The 24,012-nt window shown below is 45.1% G+C and overlaps 1 protein-coding gene across 6 annotated transcripts in view; it reads right to left on the bottom strand.

Annotated features, from left to right (window-relative positions):
* The window catches only part of Npas2 (neuronal PAS domain protein 2), a 156,293-nt gene that overhangs the window by 80,746 nt on the left and 51,535 nt on the right, over positions 1 to 24,012 (bottom strand). For all 6 annotated transcript variants that reach the window (XM_074050369.1, XM_074050371.1, XM_074050370.1 and 3 more), the window contains exon 2: positions 2,792 to 2,845. In XM_074050369.1, coding sequence (XP_073906470.1) covers positions 2,792 to 2,823 — 32 coding nt within the window. In that variant the 5' untranslated portion in view covers positions 2,824 to 2,845. The remainder of the gene's footprint in view (positions 1 to 2,791; positions 2,846 to 24,012) is intronic.

Below are 24,012 nucleotides of genomic sequence, written 5' to 3'. Positions count from 1 at the left end.
TAAGAGATGAGGCTTTGTGGGAGGTGGCAAGACTGGTCCCTCCCCACTCTGGTTTCCTGGCTTGTGAGGTAATCTCTCCCTTTCTCCCATCTTGATGTCCTCACCATGAGGTCCTCACTAGAGCCCAGAAGATACTGACACTATGCCCTTGAACCTTCAGAATCAGGAGTTAAAGAATCCTCTTTTCTTTATAGTTATCCAGTGGCAGGTATTTTGTTACAGCAATGTAAAACTGACCAATACAAGGGAAATGCTCTCAGCCCAACATATATAGGGTTGGGAATGAATGAAAAACTGCGTACCACCTGATTTGTTTCTAGAAACTTTTAGCTAAGACTTTTTTGGGCAAAAGTGAAATGCCCAAAGTCCAGTGTGACTTCAAAGTCACACTGGAATGTAAGTCTTAGTCTGGGCCTACCAGAGAGATGAAATTTATATGAAGACAGTTCCTTGTGTTCTGAGGGATAAAAGCAGAGTCTGAGGCTCAGGAAGTCAATCAGTAACTTCCTGTCTGACACTTACTAGAGCTTACTCGTCTTTGCCAAATTACTCTGCCTTGTTGAGCCTTGTTTTTCTCATCTGTAAAATGGGAATACACCTCAAAGGACTGTTGAGGTGATGATTTGAGATAACGTATACAGAAGCACTTAGCTCAGCAGTTAGTGGGCATGCACTGAGCACACAGGAAGCAGTCAATGAAAGCAGGCCACCACTGCCACCCTTTGCAGTATGGCTAAAGGGAATACCTCGTGCATTTTCACTTACACACAGTGATTACATAGTATAATTCGTGGGCTGATTCTCAACACAACCCCTGAGGAAGGCAGGATGGACATCACTACCTTTGGGTTACAGGTGAGAAAACAGAGGCTTTGAGTCATGAAGGGGTTTGTAGGAATTCACTGGCTCAGGTTTTGGACTCTAGCACTCTATCCACAGTGACCCTGCAGGAAACCAAAGGCAAAACAGCCCAGAAAAAAGCCCTGGACGCCAGTCTGTCCATGACAGGGGCAGAGGGAGTCTGTTCTAGGCTGGCCTGCTCCTTTCTATTCATCTACTTCTTGCTGGGACCCAAATGGGTTTCACAGCCCTTGTAGATTATGTCCTATGGTTTACAAAGCACTGCTGTGGGGGATGGAAAGTGCATGGTTCCCAGTGCCAAGCAAAGTAAGCTGGGGAGTTCACGGCTTTGCCATTTGTTTGATTTTTCTTTTCTTTTTTTCTTTTTGGTGGTTCTGGGGTTTGAACTCAGGGCTTTGCACTTGCAAAGCAGGTGCTCTACTGCTTGTACTACACTTCAGGTCCATTTTGTGTTGGTTATTTTGTCAATGGGGGTCTTTCAGTCTCTTTGCCTGGGCTGGCCTTGAAACGTGATCTTCCTGACCTCAGCCTTCCAAGTAGCTAGGATTATACGCGTGAGCCACCCAGCACCCAGCACCCAGCTCATTTGTTTGAATTATTATTGTGCTGTGGTTCCCCAGCACATGGAACTGATCCCTGGTCTGATGTCCTTGTCTCCTAGTCCTCATTCAACACCAACCTCATTTCATCTACACTGCTGGCCAGTGCCCCTGATCCCTGATTTTTTAAAGGAAATATTGGGGGCATTTAAAATAATCCCGACTCTTTCATTCTTTGCAGATTCAGATATAGCAGGTCTGCGGGTATCTGGGATTTGTGGTTCTCATGAGTGCCTCATCATGAGACATGGAAGGACAGCCACCCTGGAGCCACCATGCTGGGATAGTTCTGAGGCCTCCAGTGTCTGCAAGTGACAACCAAGCGAGGGGTTCTATGCAGGGAAATGGCCACATCTTTCAGCTAGAGAGGTCCATGAGGGGCTGTCACAGAAGACAGAATGTCCCCCCTCCCGACACACACACAGTGGCAGAAGCAGATGGAATGAGATTAGAGGGAAGAGGCTAGTCTGCAGAGCCTGTGATGAAAGTTGTCCCAAGAGGGGACATTCTGAGTTGCCACCTCTATTGTTGGCCCTGTTGCCCTGCACCCTGTGGTGACCTCTTAATCATTCCATTCACCTGGGCACTCCTTATAAGCAGGTAGCCTCATGCTCATCCTTTTCTCCCCAGACCTTACCACAGTAACTTCTGACATGGGTGAACTGAGTACAGTTGATGACATTCGGCCATTCTTGACCTCCAGAATGTCCACTTCATGACCTAAGCTCCTATGCAACAGGTATTCAGTAAATGTCCCTTGAAGGAATAAACATGGATGGGGTTATAAAAGCTCCAACATGACAGCTACCAGGCTATCATTTATCATTGACCCAACCATGGTGCAAGGTGGCCATATCTGCAATTACAGATGAAGAACCTGAACTAATATACATGAGGAGGCTCAGCACAGAGATGGAGGCCATCACTTGCTCAGTAACAACAGGAAACAACAGGGTAACAGTGACACTATAATTATCCAAAGCCAGAGGCTTGGATAAGCTTGGTTCCTATCAGTCCACCTTGCCAATCTGTCCTGGACAAGCAATAATCTAAGGCCTCTGAGGATGGCTGGAGTCGACAGGGAAACACACAGTACATTAACAACACAGACCACTTGGCAAGATGCAGACACAGAATAACTTCACTGGAGAGGAGCAAAATTGAGGAAATGCTCTGAAGTGTTAGAGAGAGAGAGACAGGGACAGAGAGAGAGAGAGAGAGAGAGAAGAGAGAGAACGTACAGACATGTCCCATAGCTGCCTGACTTGGTGCATTTGCTAAGCAGAGCAAGGTTAGACAGAGTCAGGCTGAGTAGGGCCACTCCTGCTTACCTCTTTGCTCTGTCCTTCTCATCTTCATCCATTAGATTCTCTATGCAGTTTTTCCTGCAAAACAAAGCCAAAACCCAGGTGATCATGCTGTGTTTCCAGATCTTTCTTATAGATCTCTCTGGTTGTCATGACTTTGGTCTTATCTAATCTACATGCCTTAGCCCAGTGGTTCTTAAACTTTTTTGAAATTTATTGAGGACTCCAAGGCATCCTTGTGTATGTGTGTTTAAACCGAGAAATGTTTAGGTACTTGAGCATTCAATGCCTTTAGATGTCAGGGTGACGAAGACATCAGATGAAACTTCTGGAAAAGTCTACCATACCCTCAAGAGAGAATGAGGTTTTTAAAAAGCAAACAATTATTATGAAAAATAATATTTTGCCCCTGCAGACCCCAGGGGTTCCCCAGACTCCACTTTGAGAACTGCCGTGGAGACTCTCCTGCCCAATGAAGAAGCATCTGTTTGTCTTGAGCCTGAAACCAGCGAGTGCCAACTGTGGATGCCTGGGACCTGCTGGCAACATAGTCCTCTGACATATGGCCTGGAGCAATCAATCCCAAAGGAGTGTGATCCATGGGCCTTTCCTGAAGGCAGTTATGCTCACTTAGACAGGACCGTTCACAGGTATGAAATGCAAAGTAAGTTGCAACCCAGGAATGTTCTTGCAGACCATGTCGCCAGGGCCTACCTCACTGCCTGGAGCCTCTGCTCTCCCAGGGCACTAGTCCCTCAGGACTAATGACCCAGTTTCCTCTTCTTCCCTAAGCAGGCCTGTGGCTCCTTCACCTCTGGAGCACCTCCCCGATTTCTTCCTTCACTCACACATTTCCTAGAGCCCTGCCTGTCTGGGGTGCTCCCCTGCCAGCTAGCACACCAAGCAGAATCATTCTCAGCAGGCCAGAGCCTGCTGAGATGGAAGGCAGAAGGTGGCAGTGGCTGAGGCATCAGAATGACTGAGATGGGGTGGGGACGACAGAGAAGCTTGAGTCACCCTTGTCCACACAGTTTGCTTTCAATCCAGAGTGTCTGAAGTCAGACCTCCAAAACCTAGATTTTGCAAATGCCTTAATAATTACTCGAGAAATTCAAATTTTTAGATAAATATTTTAATGGTGCTTTCTCTGAGACGGTTTAAGCTTGTGATTTTGGTTACCTACATGGACAGGCGCAGCCAATGCAAGGATGAGGAATTCGGCAGCGATCGCCTCTCTTTATACATGGCCCATTTAGTTAGTGGCAAGAGTATTTAGGGACAGACCTGCAGGAAACTGTTCAGCAGTTGAAGTTTGTATCACCATTAAAATGGGGTTAACACATCTGCAAACAGGCATGCAATTAATGTTTTCCAGATGGAATCTGCTCTAAGCTTTATGACATGAAAAACATGGTGTGAATTTGTTTGGTGATGCCCTGCCTTGCCTGTGCTCCCAAGGGGAGTAGTGGCTGTCCAACTACCCAGGGCAGTAGCAAGGACCCCTCTGGGCTGTGTCCTTTACCAAAAGCCCCTGGACAGAGCACATTTGCAGGAGGATCAGGCTGTAAGGTGCTGGGATCCAGTTGCGATATGGGGAGTTGATTAGTCATAAACTAAACACCTAAAAATGACTAACAGCATCTTTATCAACCCCATCTTCTCTGATTTATATCTGTTTGTCCTTAAACATTTCCTGAATCCATGAAGGCTAGATGATCTACACCCAGCTCCTCTTTTTCCCCAATCCTCCCACATCCCTGACCAAATTCCTCTGACTAGACATCCTGTCTTGGCCACTCAGCAGCACTGCTCTCAATATTAAGAGAAAGCATCAAAGCACCTGCCACAGAAGTTCCATGCCAGCATCCTGTTTTACCAGCTCTGTTGTTGTTAAAGTCCTCCCTATGTATTACTATTTTACTTTAAAAAATGGTGGTGAAATACACACAATAAAATTGATGATCTTAAGCACCTATAAGTGTGCAGTCCAGTGGTATTAAATATACTTACACTGTGGTACAGCCATCACCACCACAGACCTCCAGAACTCTCTTCATCTTACAGCACTAACACTCTATTTCCATTCATCAGTAACTCTCCATTCCCCATTCATCCCAGCCAGTAGCAATTGCCATTCTACTTTCAGTCTCCATGAATTTGTCTATTCTAGATAACTTAGTAAAAGTAGAATCACACAGTATTTGTTCTGTTGTGGCTGGCTCATTTCACCTGGTGTAATGTCCTCAAGGCTCATCCATGCAGTATATGTGCATATGTGCAGCATATACAACACCTTCTTAAGGTGAATAATGTTCCATGTGTGATGTACTACATTTTGTTTATCCACTCATCTGTCATCGGTCGCACGCTGAGTACCGTGAATGCTGCTACTATGAACATACCCGTATACTCCCCTTGTACTCACAAGCCACTTTTTTACTTCATAATATAAGGGAGCTAGAGAGGGGCCAATGGCAAACAAGGAAGAAAATCAATGGGAAGAAAAGAAGTCCTACTAGGTCAAGTCAAAGGAATAACAGAGGAGATTAGAAATTCAGGTTAAAGGACTGATGGAGAAGTTTAATAGCTACTCCTCTCAACTGTATGAAGAGTTTCCAATGAGAAAAATATTGAGCAGCTGTTTTTTTTTTTTAATGACACAATGACAAGGAAGAAGAAATGAACTTAGACAAAAATAAAAGAGATTATTTGGAGCTGTAAAATACCTGTTGGTGTTATTAACAAAGAAGGAATGATAGAGGAAAGCAGTGGAGACTTTACTCACATTCGTAAGGCACCAAATAGGAAACATATGGCACAGTTAGGATACCCGGAGGGGGGCTTATTTACAAGGAGTTATTTGGAAAGGTGTGGGAAAAGGGAACCAGAAAGGACAGTGTAGTCACCTGGGGTTGGAAACAGCAGAGCTGAAGCACAAGAGAAAATGGCTTCCCAAACCTGGAAAGAATGTGTAGTAAGGGGAGGTAGCCTTCAAAGAGGGACCCAATCAAGAAAGCATCCAAGAAAGCATCATTTTCCCCCTGTCCCCTGATAAGAAGATATAAACACAGAGAGTTCCCATATACCCTGCCCTCAATTTTCCCATTATTAACACCTCACATGAGGGTGGTATATTAGCTTACCAATAATGGCCCAATACTGATACATCATTATTAAAGAAAGTCCATACCTAATGCCCTTTTTCTGCTCCAGGCCCCATTGGTGACAACACATTCATTTTCTTGCCATGTCTCCTTAGACTCTTCTTGGTCATGCTAGTTTTCACATTCTCCTTGTTTTTGAAGACTTTCAAGAGTTTGGGAAGTGTCTGTAGAAGGTTCTTCCATTTGTGTCTGATGTTTTTCTCATGGTCAGACTGGGCATATGGGCTTCAGGAGGAGGAACCCAGGGGCACAGCATTACTCATTACATCGTACTGCATGTCACCTTAATCACTTGGCTGATAAGCTTATTTTTAAGCAGTATGTTAGTTACACAATATGTGACTGTATATTAATATGTATGTTACTACATGTTACACACATACTATGGATGTTTCATATATTACATATGTAACATGCATACACACTAGCTACATTTACATGTGTGACATGTTTCTCCTCAGCTTTCAAATACCCATTTTTAGGTGAAGAATCTGTGCATTCAAAGCAACAGATCCAATTATTAATTAGAAAGAAAGGACAAGGATGAAATTGTCCTTGTTTTTAGAACTTGGGTATGTAACTACTGAATTTATCACATTCACTTGGGCCCATTACCTGACACTCAGAGGCACTTCACCTGGAAACATATTAATCATTTCATTAGAAACTGTAACTAAACTGCTGTTACAGCAAAGTTACTCTGTTTCGTAACTCTGTGACACCCTGTGTTTGTCTTTACTCCAGTTCTACACTGACTTAATTCCTGTACTTTTGTGGCAATTCTTGTTATCAATGCACAGTGAATCTTCCAACATTCTTTTTTCTCAAGATGGTCGTGGCCACTCCAAGTCTTTGTATTCCCACGTAAATTTTAGAATTAGCTTGCTGATTTCTATAAAAATGCTTGCTGTGATTTTGATTGCAATTGTGTCGAATCTAGGGACCAATTTGGGAAAACTGACCTATTGGCAATGTTGAGGGGTCTGGCCCATGAACATGGTACCATTTTTTCTATTTTCTTTTCCTTTTCAGATCTATAACAAGGCAACTTAATGCATCCACTGAAGTGCTAACTGTGCCTGATACGTGTGATGTTCAGAGACTCAGATGGCTCCTGAGTGCTGGGCAACAGGAAGCCCTCCATGAGCAAAGCCCCAGCTCTCCTGTCAGTTCTTGGGGTGGGGGGATGTGTGTTTCAGGGAGCAGGGGCAAGTAAACAAGTAAACACAGAGCACAGAGCCTGTCACCTGCTTGTAACAACCTGAGAGAAAAATAATGGCGATTCAGAGAACCCTGGCAGAGCACTGTTGAGGTCGGGGCGGGGGGGGGGGTGGGGGGCTTTCTTTAGGGGATCATTTCATGGCCTCCTTGAAAAGACATGATTCCAGCTGTAAGGAATAAGGGAACAAGCCCTGAGGATGCCTCTGGGAAGACCCCTTGACAGACAGCAAGAAGAGCAGGGTTAGCCAGGAGGTCAGGGTGTGTGGAGCTTGTGCAGGGGAGGCCAGGCAGGGAAGCTGAGAGGCACATTGGAGGGGAGCTGGCTTTTCATTCAAGTGGGCTGGAAAAGCACTGGAGGTTTTGAACAGAGGAGTGACAGATGTAGGCCTCCTGGGACAGCTGTGGTTCTAAGTGAATTAAGTTCACAAACCCGGTTCCCAGCAGACACTCAAAAACAGGCTTCCTGCTTTAAGGGTGTGAGTTAAGCACAGTGGCTCTACCCATTTCATGATGTCTAACCCAGTTCCTCAGCCATAGAAGATGCTCAATAAATGTGGAGGCACGAAAGAGAGAAGGAAGAGAGGGAGGCAGAGAGAGCGAGGGAGGAAAACAGCCAGGGGCTAACTATTCGATCCCCTGCAATCACTTAACAACACTTCCACAAACTTGTTGGCAAAGTGTATTTGAAAGTAGAGTTATATCCTCATGACTAAAATTAAAGCAAAAACCGCTGTGTGTGCAGAAGCTCTTGACTAAAGGGAAAACGCACTGAGACGGAAAGGACGACCCATGTCCACAGCTCCCTCACCAATCTTGGCCTCTGGCAAGTTCAGAAAAAGCCAAAGCTCATCTTATCTTCATCCAGTTGTGTGAGCGAGCAGACCCTGGGGCCTGCCCTGGAGCCGACTCAGAGGCTTCTCCACCCACTGCTGCTCGGAGTGAGCCTTATTTAAACTCCCATTCCAACCTGCCTGCTTTGTGACTCTAAGACATGGAGTTTCTGTTTCCCTCAGTCCTAATGTGCTGCCATTCACCAGGCAGTACGTGTGTTTGCATGTACTTGTGCAGTCTGGGGCCCAGCCTGATGCCTGGAGCACAGAAGGCCTCCAGGTGGGTCCTGATCATCCCCTGCCTGCAGCCTGACTGCTACTGTTTACAAGTTATTAAGGCAGGTGACACAAGCCTTATACCCTTCCCTAGTCTGCCTTGAGTTTCTTTTTAATGTAATGCACTTTCTATTTAAAAAAATTGACATATAATAATTATATACATTTATAAGGTATGGTGTGACATTTACACAACCTTGGTGAAATTTCTACCCCAAGGACTCTAGAACATTCTTTCTCAGAGTCACTCACACGCAGTCAGTTGAAGCACTTGTCCTGGGTAAATGGAGACCAGCAATTAACAGCAGACTGTTTTCTTATGCCACATCTGACTAGTGAGGCAGAAGACTAGGGAGTCACAAAAGTGACAGGGCCTATAGGGACTGGCAGCTCACTCCTGGGTCCCCACAGGAAACTGTATCAGGCAAGCACTCTTCCACTGAGCCAAATCCCCAACCCCAAGTTAGGTTATTTTTCTAAAGCAGGGGTAGACAATACGTTTTCCTGTGAAGAACCACTGAGTAAGTATTTTAGAAGCAGATCAAACAGTCTTTGTGCAACCCCTCAACCCTGTCATTGTAGTGCAAAACCAGACATTGACAATATGTAGTCTTAATTTACAAAAACAGGTAGTAGGCTGGGTTTCCATACCCACTCCCCATCCCCTAAGCCCAGTAGTTTGACGGCTCATGTTAAACTATCACCGATTCACTATTCAGCTTCCTCTTCAGTGTTTTTTCATGTTGAGTTTTTTTTTGCACAGTCTTCATAGGCCCAGTGGATCACTCTGTAGCATGAGTTTTCCGTGAAATGACTATCATAAGCCTTTTGTGTTGCAAGGCTAATATTTGTTCAAAATAAAATCATGATGTTTTCAAATTGGCTGCGAAGTGGTTTGAATTATAGGTCTCAAGTAACTGGAAAATCCCAACACTCCTCCTTACCACACCAATGAAATTCAGTGAATTTAGTTCATTAAAAAGAAACAGAATTGAAAACAAGAACAAGTTGAAATCAAAAGAGGCCAAACCAAGCACACATATCCCCCTAATCAGCTGGGTTTATTTATTGCCAACAGAGAATGTGCCTTCTGTCCTCCCAGTTGGCCCCTGGTGAGGGGACCTCATGTCGTCTTGGATGACGTCTGTATCTCACACATGGGAACTTATAGTAATTTTTCCTCATTAGATTTAAGAAACAAAAAGGCTCTGAGACACAGTTGCTGATGAACTGCGATACTCACTTTGTCTCCCTTTGTCATTTGGGGAAGCTAGGAAATTACTTCCACATTTTGATTCTTCCTCTCCAGGGAATGGCTTTTTGGGTTACAGTGATTCATTCACTGGGGAAAAATAGTTTTTCTAAAGAAAATGGACAATGAAAACTCGAGAACAGGATGCTCCTGCAATTCCAATTCCAGTTCCTCTCCAACTAAGAGATTCTCATCACATTTCAGGACGTTCCTCAGCAAAGCTGACTGATCCAATCTTAACTCTAGCTCACCCCAGCACTTGTTCCAAGTAGCCATGTCTCAGAGCACTTGCCAGGCCTCACAGAGCTAGATTCCCAGTGGAAACCATGACTAGACCTTACGGAGTTCCTGTGATCGTCAGCTAACACTACCCACAAATGCCTATAAGGCCACAATTGGGCCGTTATCTGAGTTATGACCACTATTCCTCCTTCACACTTGCCTTTTTCCAAAGGGCTGATGATTCATTTTTCAGGGAAATGGTGATGTATCCAATGAAGGAATGAATGGAGAAAGTTAGAAAATTTGTTATTAAGTAAATTTACAGTGACATTGTTTGGTCAGCAAAGAAATTCCAAAATAGAAAAGGTAATATCTGGCTTTCAAGGGCCATTCTTATGTGACATGCTATTCTCACAACCCTTGATACTTAAATTTCAGTCATCGAGGGCTCCTTCCTGGGGCTCCTTTATCAGGAGTTCAAAGTGCACCGTGTCATCCAGAGTCAATGAGAGAATCTGACGGGTGACAGTGTGTGGTCAGGGTGTGGACAATAGCTGCCTAGAGAAATCAGCAAGAGGGAAAAGGAGACTTATGAGTCACGCTGCATTTGAGGCAGTGAAGTCTTTGTTGGAAATGCTCCTCTGTTGCCACAGATGAACCAAAATGGCTCACAAGTACTGCTCAGCCCTGTGTCTCCCTCCACAGAAGTACTGTTCCACGTGTTGCTTTGGGTCTGCCAGGAGAGCAAAAAGAAAAGGTGTCTTTGGGGCAGGGAGTCCAATTAGTTTTGGAAGTTTTGCATTTAATACATCAGAGACTCAAATAACATTTAAACAAAATGTGGGATGTTTCACACAAACCACTAACTGCAGGAGATGGCAGAATTAGTTTGGAAATGAACTAAACATAGCTTTGAATGTCCTCCACCCTCTTTTTTATATTTATTTTTATACTTTATTTTTTATTATTGTAGTACTGGGGGTACACTGTAACATTTATGAAATTTCTTACAATTTATCATAGTTGAATTTACCTCCTCCATCATTCTCCTTTACTCCTATTCCTCCATTCCTGGAATAGTTTCAACAGGTCTCATTCGTTTATTTACATACATGTGTACAGAATATTTCCATGATATTCCTCTACCCTCTTCCCTTCACATTGTGTGAAGGCCTGGGGATGATGACATCATCTGTAAACCCATGTGGCTACAATTGTCCAACATGGACAGGATCCATTAGGATGCCTCCCCTGGCTCATGGCATCCTCTTCCACAGTGCAGTTTTAAGTGGGAACAGGTTGAGGCTATCAGAAGCACAGGCCATGTGGCCTCTGCATGCATAATGCCTCATACCCAGAAGGATAAAGTGTCCTTACTCAGCATTGTCTTCCCTCTTCTGTCACCATCACTTCTTTTATTAACAGTCGAAATAGGGAATGCACACCTGTGTGCCCTGTACAGCCACAGGCTCTTGCCCACCTGTGCAGGCCCTAGGGGAGCTCACAGGCCACCTGTGGAAACATCCAGACCAGCACAGCAGCAAGGGGCCTCCACAGACTATGGTCCTGCCAGGTCTTCATGATTTTGCACAGAGGTACATCAGGGCTAAAACTGTCAAGGAAGTTCCTGGCCTGCTCCTTCACTGGCCCCCAGAATGAAGCCAACCTGGTCATGTCTCCCCCTGCCCTCCCCCCAACCACCCCTGTAGATAAATGTGGTGGTGGGGTCTTGGTGAGTCCTAAAGCCGGCTGAGGGCTCTTACTACTTCTGAGCCTGTCCTACCCCCAGGCATGACCACTCACTGTGGAGGACTAGCATACCTTTCGAAGGCTTTAATCCAGGGCAGGGGTCTTTCTAGAGATAACCTTAGTAGCTGTCACCCAGGTGAGTCATGGCAACACCTGACAAAGTGCACACTCCTGCATTAGGCAGACAGGAGCAGGCCTGGAGGACCCCACCTCATTCTAAATGATCTGAGAACTCAATACTGCATGCAGGTCCAGCTGGACTGGCAGTCACAGCAACGGGAATTTGAGGTTGATTGATATTTATCCACCTGGTCAGGCCTTTCTCCCATGGCCTCTGGACACTAAACCACACAGTGAACCAGTGCTAGCCACACCTTCTCCATTCTTCCTTCATATCCCCGAAACTTGATCAATGCAACTTCAGGATATTCAGCCTGGTGAAAATGTGCACATGGATCAAATGCATGGGGAAAAACAAAGCACATGCCAGGAAGACCAACTGGTGGGCAGAGACAAACTAGGCTATGGGGACCAGAGATCAGTAGGGAAAAAGCTGACCAGACAACTGGTTTCCAAACATCACAAGAAGGGCACGTGCTACCCGAGCTAGAAGAGCTATTTGGGAGAGGCTGAACCCCAATGAATGCAACACCCCGCCATGAAGCCCTGCCCAAACAGCTCATAGTTTCCTAGGGAGAAGGTGGTTAGGCAGCATCGGGCCATATATTCCCTCCTTAATTCTGGGACATCAAGATTCAGAGAAGCATGCAAGTATTCAATAGGCATTTGCTTTAATGTCCAAAGCAAGGGAGGGAAGGAAGAGAGAAGAGCAGGGAGAGAGGGAGAAAATATGCATATTATGAACATTTTAGGCCACCTGGTTCAGAGTCTCACCCATGTCAAGCAGCACAGCAAGACAAAGCCAGGACCCCCAAAGGTGAGATCTCCTCATAAGACATAAAATACTGGTCATAAGATAGTCCTAAGGACATGTCACATTTCTGGAGGTGCCATCAGCTTTGAAATGAAGATTTTCAACACAGAATAATGTCCTCCCCTCTTTCACCAGGTGCCTGTTCTCTGAGCTTTCTGTAATAAGAGCAATGACCTGAATTTGTCTCTGCTTCCTTCCCACTTCGCAAGCCTTTTCATATATTCTCTTATTCCATTAGTCCCTACCACTGTGGTACATCCTGAGGCCTCTAGGGACAAGGGGATCGTAGGATGAGCAGGGCCAATGTCCCAGAAGCTAATGTTTCATTTCCACCTTTTCCTCAAGAAACACTTGGAGACTTGAGCACATACCAAGTCTGAAGACAGGCCTGGTCTCGGACAGGACATTCAAATGGAAAGATGAGTCCCAAACAGAACCTTGAGTAAAGTCCATCCAAGAGGATGGACTTGATACATGTCCACCAGGAGGACCCTGATGCCCGCGGAAAACCTCTGGTCACAACAGTTCATCCAGAAATGGGAAAGAGTCAGCCATTATAGAAACATCAGAGGCCAGTCAGATTTTGCCTCTTTAGGTCTCGAAATCCCATTTCTTAGTGTATATTCTGATATTTGTGATACAGATGAAAGCTATCTTAGATGCCTCTTTCTTGTCCCTGGATAATACTGAAGTAGCTGCAAAAGTGAGAAGTACATTTCTTTTTTAGGACACAGACTGACTGACCTCTCTGCTCTTACAACTGTCCAATGAAATGGTCCCAATAAAGACACAATTCACCCACAGGCCAACTCCTCCATGGCCCTGGTTTGTAAGCTCTGAATGCAAGAGGCCCAGTTATGACTTCAAAATCAGAAAGCCCAGGTCCAGGCCACGTTCCCCTCCTTCTCTCCCCTTCTCGTCCTTCCTCTTCTTTTTCCTCTTCTTCTGGTACTGGACTTTAAACTCAAGTCCTCACGATGGCTAGGCAGGCATTCTGCCACTTGACCCACATTTCCTGTATATTTTTGCTTTCATTATTTTTCAGATAGGATCTGAAATTTTTTTCTTAGGGCTGGCCTCAGACTGTTATCTCCTATCTATGCCTCCAGAGTAGCTAGGGTTACAGGTGCACACCACCAAGTTCACCTTTCTGGCTGAGATACAGTCTTATTAACATTTGCCCGAGCTGGCCTCAACCTCAATCCTCCTGATCTCTGTCTTCCGAGTAGCTGGTATTACCAGAGGGCACCACCACATCCAGGTAAGAACACCCTTCTTAAGGTACATAGCTATGCACAAAATACAGGAGTTGGTGAAGTAAGCCCCAGATAAAGTTCTGGTTACAGTTTTCTTATCTTAACTTTTTTCCACACAAAAGACTAACATTATCCTCTACCCACAAGCAACAACATAGCAAAATTTCAGCAAGGAATAAAAGCAGTAAATGTGTGTGGGGCTAGGTGGGGGATAATATATACATATAGCACTTTCCATAGTTCAGGGCACCAACTCCAAATTGTCACATTCAAAGCCTAGGATGACAAAGTGCCAACCAGTGACTTCAGTCCCACCCTCAGTCATGTCCCTTCCCATCCCCACATCTGCCCTGCCACTGTGTTCTCCTCCAACTCTACTATCTGTCACCACCCTCTTGTATATGTTCCTGTCTCTCTTTGGTCTTAGTCACTCAACACCCCCCCACACTCGATGACAAGCCCCTCGAGGACATGATGGTTCCCACGCTCAGCAAGTTAGGGCTCAGGACAGGTGCTCAGCAGAGAGATTCACAGCTGAAGAGCTTGCAGTCAGCAATCTGTTGTCAAAGGCTGGAAAGAAGCCTGGCTGTGGTTCCCAGCAAGAATTCATCCTAATGCAGACTCATCAGGGGAGAGACTAAATGTGGGTCGAGGGGCATCCCTAAGCTCGGGCCCCCCTGGGTTGCCACATCCTAACCGTTTAGACAAAGCACGCAGATTCACACACCCTCACTCAAAATATTGCCCTCTGCACTGCTCGGAAGGCGCTCTGCTCGGCCCGGCCCCTCTGGACAGGGCCAAGCAGGCTTAGCGTGCTGTGGGCAAACAGCAAAAGTAGGTCAGCTCACAGCCCACTTCTTCCATGGAGATAAAACAACGATGCCAGAGCCTGGCCCATCCCAGGCCCAGCTGGGCAGCTCAAGGCAGCCGCTAGGGGTCAGACAGGGGACCCAGGGTAAAGGAAAACCCAAAGAACACTTGGGAGACAGTCCTTAGAATAACAAAACCCCAAACTACAGAAAACCAGCATAGATCCACACTCACTGCCACTTCTCTGTCATTAAAGGTAAATCACTCCTGTCTTTATGGTGGGGCTATAGGCTACTTTACTCGCACAGGTTCATGGCCATGACTATTAGCATGCGCCCTGCTGGCCATGGTGGTGCTGCCTCCCAGCTCCAGCTCACTGGCTTCCTCTACCTGATGTCCTCTCTCCTCAATCCCTCAATGGTCCCCCAACCCCACCTACCACCCCTGATGGAATAACGGATGCTCCCTGGGGGACCAGAACAGCCTTGTGTTAGTGGGGCAGGACTGGTGGGTGCTCACCAGAGAGAAGACCACATCTTCTCCTGCTGTTCCTGGAGCGGAGCTGGGCTGCTGCTATCCAGATGCAAAGCTCCCCAAGGGGCTTTCTGGCTCAAGGTTGGACAGAGCACTGGGAGATCCCTAGGAAGCAGGTGGTCTAGCATACTTTAAGGAGTGATGTCTGGAACCAGGGGGTGTCAGGACAGCTCAGAACCCACCTGGAGGCTGACACAGAGAGCCAAACTCTAGGAGAACTGGACCAGGCTTACCTCCTGAGATGGCTCAAGTGGTGCCCCTGGAGCAGGAGCAAATGAAGGTGTGTCTGGGGGACCCTGGAGATGTTTCCCAGCAGAGGGATGGAATCTGTACAAATGCAGATCTGTACAAGTTTTTGAGACCTTTCTTCTCAAATGCTAGACATTGCTGTCTGTATATTTCACTTCTATAACAAACATCTGAGAAGATTTTGTCAGCAAGCCTTTTAGAACACTGGAATCTAAAACCCATGATTCGGGAATGTTCACCCAACCTCTTTCAGGAAATGACCTTATCTGAAAAATTTTCTCTGGCATTTTTCAAGCACTAAAGGGCAAAGGATCAGTCTGCCCTTCCTTCCTTCCTTCCTCCTCCTCCACTTGGCCTCTTTTCACAAATTTATTTAGCAGATGATAAATGGGATCCGCCAGTGGCAGGAGAGATGAGGCTCCACTGGCAAAGAGGCAATGGTCCAGGAAGATCCTGTGTTCAAATCCTGACTCTTCGCTCTAACTGAGTGACCTCAGGCAAAGTTACTACCTCTCTCTTCCTCATTATCTTACCATTATAGGGCGGCTGTGAGACCTAAGAACACAATAACTGTGAATACCTGGAATGTGAAAGTCAGGGTAAAAGCTCCACTGACTCCTTTTTTTCTTCTTTTTATCACAATCCATGAACAATTGCAAAGGGTATTTAAATGGCTCTACCTCTAAATACCATATCCTGGCCAGAGACATTAATTGTCTTCATTTCTAAATTTCCAAGACAGTCACCAGCTACCAGGGAACCTGCAAGGCAAATCCTTGAAATGTACCTTGCAATCCAAAAAAAGGTTGCTAGACCAAGGGACATAAAAGTATACAGAGCTGGAGGTATACATCCCCATGAACCAAATCACACGTTAAACGTAGAGTGGCTTAGAGCCCAACGCCTGGAGAAGGACAGAATCCCTCCCGCCTCACTGGTGTCTCTTCTGTCAATTAGTTTGCTTAACAAAGTAGCACACACCTGGTTTCCAGGCGACCACAGCTGGCAGCAATTTGTTTTTAACTTTAGAACTCTCAGAACTCTCGGGTAAAACGAGGGGAGATGTTTGGACTCTTTTTTTGAATTTAAGTAAGTAAGTTTATGCAGTTAGCCAAATTTAACAAAGTTGAAAGTGAAATGCTGTTAAATTGGTTATGCATTAGTCCTGTCTACTATTGAAAGCATTCTTACCACAAAGGTATTATCTCAAAGAACATTCCATTCGCTGGAGTTACTTAAGTAAGCGCTTAGTATAGACACAGTGTTATACTCTTATCTTTGCCTAAATAGAGTCAGGCAGTTCTCAATTCCCAGAGTATGCTACATTATCAAGTCTATGAAAAAAACTTTCAGATTCTTTAGAACAGAGCAAAATAATAATCACTCAAAGGCCACACGCGTGCGTGCACACACAGATGTTACAAAAAACAGAAATAAATTTCAGTTTTTGCAAGTCTGCGAGAAAGGGAAACCAACAAATGAATAAAACAAATGATGTTTAGTTTAAATAAAAGCACTTGAAATTTCTCATGTTTTTGGAGGAAGAAGCAACACCTACACATTGCAATTCATTTGTTATTTCATTAATGGTTTTTATGCTACTTTTCATTAGGCAGTCAAGTCTCCTGCTCCCAACTCTCTTTTAAAGTAGAATGGCAGTGAGATGCACGAAGACCTTTCTAACTCTTTCTGCTACAAGTACATTCTCTCTTTTTTTTTAACCTATACTTTCACTGAATTAGTCATTTCAGATTCTTTCCTCCAACGCATGGTTTAAATTGTTTATTCTGCCCTGCTCTGAAAGGGAAAAGAAGGCAGTGTCTTTATAAGAATGACCCTGTGCTGTTCCCCCTCTGAGGAGTGCTGTACTTCCAGCATCCCCAGGGTCCAAGCTTGCAAACATCTCCAGGTTATGAAAGCTTACAGTAACAGCAACACAACTTTTCTTGCTTTTCATCCCAAGTGAGATCTTGATTGTGTGTGCGTGTGTGGGTGTATACGCATCACAGTAAGATTTTTATACTGTGGTAAGACCAAGAATACAAGAGGCAGGAAGAGCACGCCCTATCTGAGATGGGGTTGCACCAACATACACATCCCTCTATTGACTCTCTCTCATCTTGTTTGCAGAAAAACCAGTGCAATTAATTTACTTTTGAAGTCCTGCTTTCTGCTAAGTTCATAAGAGCCTGAATGATCTCCTGTATGGCCAAAACCAGATGATCAAAGTGTGGCTTGCATTTTGACAGAGGAAGGTGCTAAATTCAAGAACAGCCTTGGAGAAGTTTCAAATACCGAAAAAGTATTGATTTGACAGCTTGCAAGATACCTCTTTGATCTATAGTTATGACTCTAGGTTTAGAAAACATAATCTAGAATCAGGGTCAAGTTCCCTCACACTCCTGCCCTTGGAGGACTTCTAAGGAGCTGAATGAGAAGAGAGGAATCCAACTCAGCTTCCTGTGGAAGCAGGGGCTTCTCCTTTCTTATTGTTTCTTTCCACGAGCTCACAAAAGCTTTAGGACACAGCATCCCCCCTTCCAGGGGTGAAAGGGAAAGTCGATTCTGTGATGGACCTGAGTCAATGGGAAGGTCTCTGCAGAAGATTTGGGCTTCAGTGTCAGTGTCTGCTCCATCAGTGACGAGCTGGGTGGCCTCAGGGAATCATCAACCTTCCTTAAACCGTGCTTTCTTTGGTGGGATAAGTAACTTTTGCAAACTATGAAATATATCAATATGAGGTCTTATAATTACTTGAAGATGGCTCAAGTACTTTTCTGGGCAGAAATTACCTGCACAGGTGGCCATATAGGTAGATAAGGAGGCAGGATGAGGAAGGGTGCTAAGATCCCACAGTGAGCAGAAGTTCTGGTTACAACAGAGCATTCTCCACCCATGACTTGCCATGGTGACACATCAGAGCCATTACTGCCAGGCCCCTCTCCTCTTAACAAATCCTTAGTACCCGGGAGCTTGTACTTCCTGAGGTTCAGGTCCCTGCCTTGCTATGCATGACTCTGACGTACCAATGAGTCAGATGAATGCCACCCTCTGTCAGGTGCTGATGTTGGAAGCTGGGAATGACTAGGCTGTGAACTCATTCTGACCCAGCGACCCTGTGTGTACCACCCACAATCAAGTTTGCTGATGGTCTAGCAAAAATCCAGTCACCAATGACAACAGCTAGCCCTGGTCAGTCTCAGCTAGTCCTTTGTTCTCAGTTTAAAAAAAAAGTCTTTCTACTAGGGTTTGGATGTGGTTTGTCTGCCAGAGGTTTTTGTGTTAGACGTTTGATCCTCAGTGGGGTGCTGTGAGCCTTTAAGAGGTGAGGAGTAGTGGGAGATGGTTGGGGTATGGAGTGGGTCACTGTCCTTCAAAAGAATTAATGCCAGTTTTATGAAGTGAGTTAGCTGCTCTTGTGAGAGGCAGTAGTTATAAAACAGCCAGCCTGATTCTTGAATCCTTCCTTTGCTTTCAGTCTCATCATGTGATCTCTTGCATGCATGCCTGCCATTGTGATGCCATCTACCAAGAGATTCTCACCAGAGTCTCAACACATGGGGCTGCCCCATCTCAGATTTTCAGGCCCCAAAACTGTGGACTAGATCAACCTGTTTCCTTTACACATTACCCAGACTCAGGCATTTTGTTATAGCAAGAGAAAACCAACTAATACACCTTCTGTGTGAAATTCAACACCAAAGAAGTAAAATAGCTATATTTATTTTAGTGAGTCATCTGCTACTATGGTTTCTGGATGCAAATTCTTTCTCAGGCATTTTGATTTCAATGCATTGTAGACCCCCAGTGTGCTTTAGAATGTTTCTAAGTATAGGACCTTTGATTTGAAGTAATTTCCTGATGGTATGATCAGTTTCCATTTCCTATGCATGAAAGCAACTTCCATTTCCAAGACTATCTGATGTCATGCTGCTTTCTCCTCTGAAAAGGAACATGAGTAAAAGGAGCAGCTCCTCCCCATCCTAACCAAGGGGGAATAGACCTCAGGAGCAGCTTCAAACACTTTCAAGTCTGCCACAGAAAAGGGAAAAGGACATTTTGGTGTGTGTGTGTGTGTGAGAGAGAGAGAGAGACAGAGACAGAGACAGAGAGAGACAGATAGATACAGAAAGAAAGAGAGAGACAGAGAGAGAGAGAAAGTGAGAGGGGAGATGTGTGGACAAGGATCACTGCATCCCTCCTCTGGAGTAAAATATGACCTGCTTTGAGATACACAGTGGCTCCTTCCTGCTGCTAGGAAATTACTCTTTATGGAGTTGAAAATTGAGGTTCCCACATATTTTTTTTTACAATTTTTTAAAAATCAAGATGATTACACAAATGTACATATATAGCAAAATGACAAAGAACTATAACCACGCACTGTGACAACACCTACTTCCTGGTTCTGATCCTGGGCTATAGGGATATAAGATGTCATCATTAGGAAAAATGGGTGATGGGCACACCAAACATGGACCTTATGGCAACTTCCTTTGAATCTATAATTATTTCAATATAAAAAGTTGTGGATTTTTAAAATTGTTTTTTGTTTTGAGGAAGGAAATAGTGAATGGGAGTAGGACTGGTATACAGTGAGGACCCTCACAGTGGCATCCAGTTCCAAGGCTAGGGGATGGGCTTTCTTCACCTCCACAGGTCCTGCAGTACCCAGGGTGCATGAACACCCACTGAATATGGAGAAGTAAGACTCCAAATCAACCCTCTTCTTGTTAACAGTGCTGGATGCCACGAACCCTGGGCCAAGAGAGCAAAGGCATAGATTTGGACACCCACTATCTTCACTGCCAGTTCGATCGATTGATTTTTTTTATTGTTTTATTATTCATATGTGCATACAAGGCTTGGGTCATTTCTCCCCCCTGCCCCCACCCCCTCCCTTACCACCCACTCTGCCCCCTCCCTCTCCCCCCCACCCCCTCAATACCCAGCAGAAACTATTGAACCCTTGGCTTTAGCAAGTGCTGCAGTCCCCCATAGCCCACAAATTCTCAGAGGGTAACTTGGCAACAAGCACTATCCAAATTCATATTTGTGGTAAAGCACTTTCGTTGCAAGGTATTCATCTGCGAAGTTCAGTGACTGCCACTAGCCATGGGAGCATTTGTCCCTGATCTTGACCTTGCATTACTGACTGGCCCAATGAGACAGCTCCAAGCCTTCAACGACTTCTTGAAAGAAAAGGAACTTATTTGATGTTGATGCACTTGCTCTCCCCTTGCCTGGGTGTGGGACATCTCTCCCTTCTTCTGTCTTGGGCTCCAGGGGATTGCAGTGTAAGGTTCTCCACTTGCCAGTGAGAAACCCAAACTGGAAGATGTTAGATCATGCAGAGCCAGCCAGGATGGCAGATGCTTGCAATCCCAGCTACTTGGGAAGCAGAGTTAAGAGGAACACAAGTTCAAGGCCAGCCCAGGCAAAGTTAGCATGACACTGTCTCAAATGCAAAATACAAATGTAGAGTCTGTGGTATAGCTCAAGTGGTAGATTGCTTGCCTGGCAGGCATGAGGCCCTGGGTTCAATATCCAGTACCATTTTTAAAAAAAGTCACCAGCATGAAAATGTCTCATCCATGTCGGCTAGCAGTGCTAGTAACAATAATGTCCAAAACATATCTGTATTTGGCAGAGGCCAATGGATCAGCCTTCCTTCCCTGTGCAGCCACAAAGAACAGGGCTCTACAGCACTGGCCAAAGGCTCCTTCCCTTGGGAAGGCTCCACTGGCACCCTGTTCCTTGGGGAAGCCACCATGTGTCCACTCTCATTCTTACCCCTGCCAGTGCCTTCAGTAAGGCACCACACCACAACCCAGAACTAATATTCTTAGTTCACTCCCAGGTGAACTAAGAATCAAAACAGGTAGCTCAGCTCTGGGTGTGCACAGGTGTGCTGGGCACCTGGGAGTTGGCTATAGCAGAAGCCGGCCCTGTGTTTCCTCCATCCTCTGTTGTTTCTTCCTCTTAGCACATCAAATATTTACTCAGCCCAGGCAGGACTGTAGGTGGGTGGGGGAACAGGAGGGAGGTGGGTAGGAAATGAAAGAAAAATGAAACAGGATCCCAGGCTGGAGGGCATGGGGAGTGAGTGTGCCTGCACTTTCTTATCTGCTAACAAAGACATCTGTCACTGGCCTGGTGGCCGTTCATGGATGTTCAGAAGATAAACAGAACAGGGAATTCAAAGTGTCTTGCAAATACAAGTGCACAGCAACACTCCCTCAGGTCACCGTGGGGTCTTGTTAAGAGTGTAGGTGATGATCTAGGGGCTGCGGAGAGGGGCAGAGTCTGTGTTTCTCCCAGGTAAGGATGAAGCTGCAGGCTCCTTGCTCACACCATGGTTATTGAGCATCCTCGCACATGAGGCACTGTGGTCACTAAAATGGAAGTACTGCTGGGATGCACAGGGTGGTGGGAGGGATACAGAAGGCCACCTGCTGCTACCTAAAGCTAAAAGTCACTTGGTGCCTTGGTCTGGATAACCAGGATACACTCTAGACTAGTGGTCTGAGCATCCCTGGGGTGAGACCCAAGCATTTTTATGTGTGTTGTATGTTTTTTGTGCTGCCTAGGAGATTCCTAAGTATAGCCAAGCTGACAGTCACTGCTCCCTCCCACACGTGAATGCCAGGGCATCCAGCTGAGCACCCTCTGTCTCCTCCTGGAGAGGGCGTTGGTGTGCCACTTTCTCTGGCAACCTCCTCTACTTCCTGCTGATTGTACTTATTACAAAGTTCTTCCTGTTGAGCCCAAATACCACTGCCCTCCCTTCCTGGAGCTCCTACTCATTTCTTCTGTTTTCAGGGTCCACATGGAACAACAGTTCTCATCATTATTATTTTTTAATGAAGAGAGTTCACATTACAATTTGCCATTTTGTTTTTAATTTTTTTGAGACAAGGTCTTGCTATGTAGCCCAGGGTGGCCTTGAACTTGAGATCTTTCTGCCTCTGCCTTCTAAGGACTGGAATCACAGTGCTGAGATTATAAGTGTCTACCACTACACCTGCCTCACAATTCACCATTTCAAAATGTGCAATTCAGTGGCATGTACAGAGTTCACCACATGGTGCAAGCACCAGCTTTCTCTCATTTTACAATTTTTCTTCACCCCAGAGAAACAACCCAAATCTATTAAAGAACAGTTGCTCATTCGCACCACCCTCAACCTTTTTTCTGTCTCTGGATTTCCCGGCTCTATCATATGAAAGGAATCATGTAGTATGTGCCATTTTATCATTGGCTTTCATTTAGCACAATATGTTCAAGGTCAATCCATATTGAAGCATGTATCAGAATTTCTTTCCCTTTTAAAGACTGAATATTTCATTATATGGATATACCATATTTTAAAAAAATTCACCATCAATGGACACTTGGTTGCTTCCACTTTTGACAATTATTAATACATGGGTGTGTGTGTTTCTATATGGACAGAGGCTTTCATTTCTCTTGGGGGTACACCAACATGTAGAATTGCTGGGCCATATGGTAAGTCTAGATTGAGGAACCGCTATACTGTTTTCCACAGGAGCAGCACAGTTCACATTCCCATCAGCAATGTGTGAGATTAGAATTTTTCCATATTCTCACCTTCACTTGTAAGTTTCCATCACATTATTATTTCTAATTAAATCCATGCTAGGGATGCAGTCAGCCTCAGGTGCAGAGGCAGAGTGGTCCTGTCCACTTTCTGGATGTAGGCACAGTGTTCTGTTTTGTAGTGGTTCTAGAGTTCCATGATGCAGGCCACTAGTCACCCCTAGAGAAGACTCACTCAGCCACAGATCCAGGGCTGTCTCCTGGAGTGGCTGCTAGGAACACCCTGAACCCTTGCTTACAGGTATTTTCTAAACTAAAGTAGCTGAAAGCCTTTAGAAAAGCATAAAGCATAGCGTTATTGTCTGGATTTTCCTTGTAGAGACAGATGCTCGCTGTGTCCCAGTCTCACTGACTGTGGGAGGGTTTATAGGTTCCCAGGGAGGAGCTGGGAGAGAAGGACACTTCAAGGTGCCAGACTGGTCACAGGAGAGAAAAAAAGGGGACAAAGAAACTGGTTCCCAAGGCAGAACTGCAACCTTAGATTTGCAGCCAGGCACTTTGTATGCCCATCTGGATTGCTTTAGTCTGAGTGACAAGGAACACACTGCCCAGCCAGTGTGCAGCACCATCCCAACATTCCACCAAATGCAGCCATCAACTCTTATATTTAAGTGACTGTCGTTCATCCCTGTAAGTTGAAATATTGACAGTCTCATGATTTTTCTTTTCCTAAACAGATTATGCCCACAGATTTAGAAGAAAAAAGGAAATGTGATCCACATTTAAATTACCAGTAACCTACCACATGACTCAACAATCTCTCTTCTGGACATATTCCACCCAAAGGAAATGACATCACCACCTCCCAAAGACATCTGTACTCCCATGGTCATTGCAACATTGTTCACAATAGCCAAGATATGGAAAGAGTTTAGGTGTCCAGACTAAGAAAGAAAGGAAATGTGACGAATGAACAATGGAATGCTAGGCAACTGTAAAAAAGGTGATCCAATATGGAGGATAAAATATTGGTTACCAAGGTCAAGGTAGCAGGTGTGCATGTGGGGAGTGGGGCCACGTAGGTCAAAGAATACAAGGTAGAAAATGTGCTGATGAGCAAGTCAACAGACCCAATGTACAACTGAGGTTCACAGCTAGTAAAATCGTACTTGCGTTAGGGGTTTTTGT

This window comes from Castor canadensis, chromosome 12, assembly GCF_047511655.1.
Source record: "Castor canadensis chromosome 12, mCasCan1.hap1v2, whole genome shotgun sequence".
Classification (NCBI taxonomy): Eukaryota; Metazoa; Chordata; class Mammalia; order Rodentia; family Castoridae; genus Castor; species Castor canadensis.
Note: the sequence above shows the minus strand (reverse complement) of the source record. Positions and strands in the feature narration are given on the sequence as shown.